We start from the raw sequence: 6,970 nt of genomic DNA, 5'->3' as shown, positions 1-6,970 counted from the left end.
GGCCTGGGGCGTAAGCCCAGGCTTATTCTTACGCGGCCAGTATGAGCATGCCAGACCTGCAAAAATGATTTTCCAGCCTGTTTCCAGCTGTTCCAGCTATTGTACACTCTTGGAAATGGTATTTTCAGTACTATGGGCCATTTTAGGGGCTCCCATGGTTTCACAAAACCATGGGCACATGTGTACAGCTGAGATTGAAGCTCGTTTTACAAGGAACGATCTTAACGGCTCTCCGAAAACTATAAATACCCCACCCCCTTGCTTCAAAACCCACATTTGATCTGAGATTTCTCTAAGTTGATGTGATTATTCACTTCATACCTGAGAATACTTGGATTCAAATCTCTTTGGACCCTTTTGTAAGTCCTCTTTCTTCTTTTATGCGTTTTTAGCTTAAAAGTCAAACTGAGTTTGACTTTCTGCACTGACCAGTTTATGGTCAACACGAAGATCGTTTGAACTTCGCGACGTGAGCGTAATCACGATGGTTATAGTCCCTAGTGACTATACCTACTGATTACCACGTTGATTAGGTATAGTGACGAGTCGTAGTTTCGGCCAAAATGCGTATTCTTACGTATTTTGTAACCAAACTACTTTTAGGTATCAAAACCATTTGTTTTGATACCAAACCTGTTTTCTAAATTCGTTAAACATGTTTTAACATGTTTAGCTCGTCACTTTAGGTTTAGTGCTTATGTAGGGTCGTAAGGTAAGCGATCTAAACAATCGCTTATACTTCGAACCCGAACCGTTTATCGATCATTAGGATCTGGCCAAATATATTAGGTGACCATAGTTGCATAGGGAATAACCTTCCGAGGTTATACCTTATGGTCACTTCGTTTAAATAGTTGTATGATAGGTAGTTTATATGCCTTAGGTAAATGACCAAAATACCCTTTTTACGCATAAATTCATTTTAAGCATATGTACATAAATTTTGACATCTAAACTGATTAGGCAACATTATTAGACATGTTAAGGCATATATTACTTGTCATAGGACTAGTTAGGTGGTCCGAACGCGTTTTAGGCAACGACGCGTTAAAGTAGCGTAAGCCACCTAAACGGATCGTAATGGGTTGTAAGCACTTAGGTTAGGTTTCGCTTTAGTATGTAGGCTTTGTAAACCATATCATATGAGTTCCAATACTCATTCGGTTTACAAGACCTCATCCGATCCGATCTTCCGATTTAGGTCCGGTTTATTTATGTAGTTACCTATATTAGGTGCCGTTTGACTTCCGTGATCCCTCTAGCTTGCTTGGAAGTTGTTCAAGACTTCTAAGCATTCTCAAGTGAGTACATAGTCCCCTCTTTTACTGTTTTCAAATGTTTTGGGGTGAAGCATGTGTACCTATTTGTTATGTTCATGATTTCAAAGTATAATTGATTATACATATTAGTACTTATCTTTTGACAAACTGAATGATTATTTATGGTTTAAACACTGATTTTTCCAAAGATTATAAAATTAAATTGTTGGATAGTACTTATTTTATGTTCACCAGACCGGTTGGTAGTATGGCGCTATAGGATTTGACACCCCATTCCTGTTGTCATGGAATGTTAGAAACCGATATTTTATCCAAATAAGGATTGCCCTTGTGGTATTTCTATAGTCTTAAATGTGTATTTTGATGCACTAGGTCTGAATGAATTCCAAATCACATTATTTTTGTATATTTAGTTATACTCCCAAAAGTATAGTTTGATATGGTCTCATATGTGATATTGTACAAGCCAAAATATATTTTGTTAATAACCAAAACATAGTTTAATATGTTATTCATAAAACCAAAGCATATTTTGATATGTTAGTTATAAACCAAAACATAGTTTAATATGTTATTCATAAAAGCAAAGCATATTTTGATATGTTAGTTATAAACCAAAACATAGTTTAATATGTTATTCATAAAACCAAAGCATATTTTGATATGTTAGTTATAAACCAAAACATAGTGTAATATGTTATTCACAAAACCAAAGCATATTTTGATATGTTAGTTAAAAACCAAAACATAGTTTAATATGTTATTCATAAAACCTAAATATATTTTGATATGTTATTAATTAAACCAAAATATACTTTTGATATACTATCGAAAAATTATTATTTGACAACCAAAGTATATTTTTATATATACTACGAACCTATTTCTCAAAATATTGTTTTTCAAAAAATATATTATATACAAACTCATTTTACTTAATTATTTATTTATACATCTTTCTTATTCGTTTTCTTATTACTTATTACATGATTTATAAAAGAAAACATTTCAAAAAGCTCATGACTATTTTTGATAAAACACTCTTTTAAACTTACAAGTCATGAAGCCTATTTTCAATAAAACCTATGTATCTCACATGCATTTTTATGCTAACGTACCTATTTTTACACATGTTTCAGGTGCTGCTTTGTGATGATTGTTGATACATGCTACACTTAGGATGGACTCGTGCCTTAGCGACTTTAAAACTTGAAAGATAATATTTGTATTTATCTGATTTGTAATAGAACAAAGAGTTCAATGATTCAATAAAACGAAATTATTTAATCCATGGTTGTGAAACAATGATTCTGTTACAATACTCCCCGACGTTTCCGCCACGTTTTGTTGTTTTACGTGGTCGGGGTGTGACACAAGTTTATATTACATAGATGTAAGGCATATTTGACTTACGTACGTGATGTGGAAAAAGAAACACCAAGGATTGAAGACGTACCAGTAGTGCGGGAATTCGAAGATGTCTTTCCTGAGGATCTACCAAGAATGCCGCCAGAGCGTGAAGTGGAGTTCAGGATCGAACTAATTCCGGATGCTAAAGCATTATATAGACTGGCACCATCGGAATTGCAAGAACTAATGTCCTAACTACAAGACTTACTCGATAAGGGATTCATCCGGCCTAGTGTATCTCCTTGGGGGGTGCCGGTGCTATTTGTAAAGAAGAAAGACGGGAGCATGCGGATGTGTATTGATTACCGGGAGTTAAATAAACTCACCGTAAAGAATCGATACCTGCTCCTGAGGATCGACGATCTGTTCGATCAGTTATAAGGTGCTAGCTGGTTTTCGAAAATCGATTTAAGATCATGTTACCACCAGTTGAGGGTAAAGGAGGAGGATATACCAAAGACAGCATTTCGTACGCGATACGGACATTACGAATTCCTCGTGATGTCTTTCGGATTAACAAATGCACCCGCGGCTTTCATGGACCTCATGAACCGGGTTTGCAAGCCGATGCTTGATAGGTCGGTGATCGTTTTTATCGACGGCATTCTTGTTTACTCAAGAAACGAGGCGGATCATGCTAGCCATTTACGAGAAGTGTTAAAGATACTAAGGCGGGAAATATTATATGTGAAATTCTCGAAATGCGCCTTCTGGTTATGAGAGGTGCAATTCTTAGGGCACGTCATAAGTGCCGAGGGAATATTAATGGATTCGTCGAAGGTGGAAGCTGTGTCGAAATGGAACCCTCCAAAGAATCCATCCAAAATTAGAAGTTTCTTGGGGTTAGCAGGTTACTATAGGAGATTCATTCAAGATTTCTCCAAGATTGCATCGCCTTTGACCAATTTAACCCGCAAGAACGAGAAGTTCGTCTGGGAAGATGATCAGGAAAAAGCATTTCAGACATTAAAGAAAAAGTTAACCTGTGCACCGGTGTTAACTTTATCGGATGGTACGGATGACAAGGTAGTATATTCAGATGCATCGCACTTAGGTCTTGGGTGCGTGCTTATGCAAAGGGGAAAGGTAATTGCATATGCCTCGAGACAACTAAAGCCGCACGAAACAAAATACCCGACTCATGATCTCGAGCTGGCAGCCGTAGTATTCGCCTTGAAGATTTGGAGGCATTACTTGTATGGTGTGAAATGTACTATTTTCACTGACCATAAAAGTTTAAAATACTTCTTCGATCAGAAGGAGTTAAATATGAGGCAGAGGCGCTGGTTGGAGGTCGTGAAAGACTATGACTGCGAAATCCACTATCACCCTGGAAAGGCTAACGTAGTGGCGGATGCCCTTAGCCGAAAGGAAGAATACACTCCTATTCGGGTACGGTCCATGCAATTGGTAGTAACTTCAGGCTTGCTTGAACGAATTTGAGAAGCCCAGATCGAAGCAGTAAAGGAAAAGAACTGGGAAAAAGAATGTATAAAAGGTTTAGTGAAAGATCTTGTGGAAGGGAGTAATGGGATGAAATACCGATATGGTAGGATTTGGGTCCCAAACACATGTGTTGTTAAGGATCTTCTACTTGACGAGGCTCATAAATCTCGTTATTCGATTCACCCTGGAGCGACCAAAATGTATAGAGATTTGAAGCAAAACTAATAGTTGCCAGGGATGAAAAGAGATGTGGTTAAATACGTGGAGAAGTGCATGACTTGTTTACAAGTCAAAGCGGGACATCAAAAGCCTTATGGCAAACTCCAACCCTTGGATATCCCAGTTTGGAAGTGGGAACATATTACAATGGACTTGCTGACAAAGCTGCCAAAAACGGCTCGAGGATTTGATGCCACTTGGGTAGTCGTGGATAGACTAACCAAGAGCGCCCATTTTATTCCTATTTGCGAGACCTATACCTCTGAGAAGATGTCGGAGGTATACGTAAATGAGATCAAAGCACGCCACGGGGTTTTGGTAACTATCGTGTCCGATAGAGATACCCGGTTTACTTCAAATTTATGGCGTGACATTCAAGAACAGATGGGTACCAAACTATTGATTAGTACCGCATGTCACCTGCAAACTGACAGGCAAAGCGAGCAGACGATACAAACATTAGAAGATATGCTTCGGGCATGTACAATATATTTCGGCGGCAGCTAGGACGCATATCTACCGTTAGTTGAATTTTCATACAACAATAGCTACCATTCAAGTATTGGTAGGGCTCCATATGAAATGCTCTACGGTAGAAAATGTCGAACCCCGATATGCTGGGATGAAGTAGGTCCGCGAGAGCTTGGTCACAAGGATGTTATTCGGGTTACGAACGAGAAAATCGAAATGATTCGAGCCCAATTGAAGGCAGCTCAAGATCGACAAAAATATATGCGGATAAGAGGCGAAGGCCAATGGAATTTCAAATTGGCGATAGGGTGATCCTTAAGGTATCTCCGTGGAAGGGAATTATCCGGTTCAGAAAACAAGGAAAGTTGAGTCCGCGATTTATAGGGCCTTTCAAAATTTTGGAGCGGGTGGATAAGGTGGCTTACCGACTAGAATTACCTGAAGAGTTAAGTGGAATACATAACATGTTCTACGTCTCACATCTACGGAAGTGTTTAGCGGATGATACGGTCTATGTTCCCCTCAACTATATAGAGATTGATAACAAACTCAACTATATAGCGAGGCCTATCGCAATCCTCGACCGTAAAGTTAAGGGTTTGAGGAACAAAGAAATCCATCAAGTAAAGGTCAAATGGGAGCACCGGAAAGGATCAGACACCACTTGGGAGTCTGAAGAGGAAATGAGACGACCCTACCCTTCACTTTTCGGTACGTGTATATGTTATGATTTTATATGCGTATGATGGTTTCGGGGACGAAACCCTTTTTAAGGAGGGTGGACTTGTAACACCCCAAAAACAATTAATAGTTAAAAACACTATATCTCAAAATATAAATGAACGGTGTTAGTTTAATTGACATTAGTCTAACAAGAAGACTAGAGGGGCTGATTGTGTAAAGATGGAAAAACTTGGTTTTAATAAAATTAAACAAATCAAAAATCCACACACACTAGTGTGTGCGTGTGGGGGGCGATCAGAGACAAGGAAAAACACCCCAAACCCTTATTTCATCAAATTGATCAAATTCAAGGGTGAATTGGGATTGTAATTAGTGCATGAATCAAGAATCTTGATCACCCACACTTGTCTAACACAAGGTAAGTTACAATCTCAGTTTTGGTGATGTTTGATTTTGGGTGAAACTTGATTAATTGAAGTTCTTGAATAATTGGTTGATGTGATGATTTAAGGAAGTGTGATTCAAGTGTAGGATCATACCCCTAACTGAAAATATGTGAATTAATTGATAAAAAATTTTGTGTTAAGATTGTTATGTGCCATATAATGAAGTGGATTTTGACCTAGAATGAAAAGCGCCAAGATATTGTATGAATAATGTGTGTAATGATCTAGGTTTGTTGAAATAGCATGATAATATGGGCTATGATGAGTAATTAAGTTTGTGAAGTTGAGATTCTTGGAATTACCAAGGTCTAATTGAACTAAAATGACTAGCTAAAAAGTATGCACATAAGGTGTTTGACAAAACGCCTAAAAGATATTGATAGACACAAATTGTGGTGTTCGACAAAATTAACAAGCTTTAAATTATGAGCCGAAAGGTTCTAATGATAATTGGCTTGTATATTTTAGGCAACGCAAGTGAGGCATCAGGAAGTCAAGCCGGTGCGGACACTCGCGTGAAAGGAAAGCTTTAAGGTACGTGGCTAGTTGCTTCGTTAAGATCGTTATTTAATCTTTTGTTATTGAGATTGGTTGATATATTAGGACATGAAATTTAGTGTGTTTAGTTTGCTTGAAATGATGGATTTCATAATGGCAAACCAAACGGGTCAGTTAAGGATAGGTGCAAACTGGGTAAAGGGAGCACTTTATCCGTAGGCTTTAAGCCCGGGTAACGGGTAGCAATTTATTTAACACACAAACCGGCAATGGGAGTGTGAATGTCGAAAATAATGAACCCGAGAATGGGTAGGAGGAATGGGTGAAACCCCAAGTCACATTTTATAAGTAGTCTAAGTCTATGCACTTAGATTACTAACGGGTTAAATACTAAAAGCGCAAACCCGGTAATGGGAGCGTAAGATAAGTAAGATAAGGAACCCGGAAATGGGTCAACATATTGCGAAATAATACCCCGTCCGTATGGTTTCGGGTAAAATGGATTAAAGGGTAAAA

General features: G+C 38.1%; 1 protein-coding gene across 1 annotated transcript; it reads left to right on the top strand.

Annotated features, from left to right (window-relative positions):
* The first annotated feature begins 5,110 nt into the window (after window positions 1-5,110).
* LOC110898049 lies at window positions 5,111-6,489 on the top strand. The gene is made up of 2 exons (XM_022144788.1): window positions 5,111-5,537; window positions 6,425-6,489. The coding sequence occupies exons 1-2, from the start codon at window positions 5,111-5,113 to the stop codon at window positions 6,487-6,489; spliced, it is 492 nt and encodes a 163-aa protein (XP_022000480.1).
* Window positions 6,490-6,970: the final 481 nt, after the last annotated feature.

Source organism: Helianthus annuus, chromosome 8 (assembly GCF_002127325.2).
Source record: "Helianthus annuus cultivar XRQ/B chromosome 8, HanXRQr2.0-SUNRISE, whole genome shotgun sequence".
In the NCBI taxonomy this organism is placed as follows: domain Eukaryota; kingdom Viridiplantae; phylum Streptophyta; class Magnoliopsida; order Asterales; family Asteraceae; genus Helianthus; species Helianthus annuus.
The sequence above is the reverse complement of the archived record's forward strand: the minus strand, read 5'-3'. Positions and strand labels throughout refer to the sequence as shown.

Coding starts and splice junctions, on each gene's coding strand:
- LOC110898049 (XM_022144788.1), top strand. CDS start 5,111: ATGGAATTTCAAATTGGCGATAGGGTGATCCTTAAGGTATCTCCGTGG. Junction 5,538..6,424: donor ACCCTACCCTTCACTTTTCG/GTACGTGTATAT, acceptor TGTATATTTTAG/GCAACGCAAGTGAGGCATCA.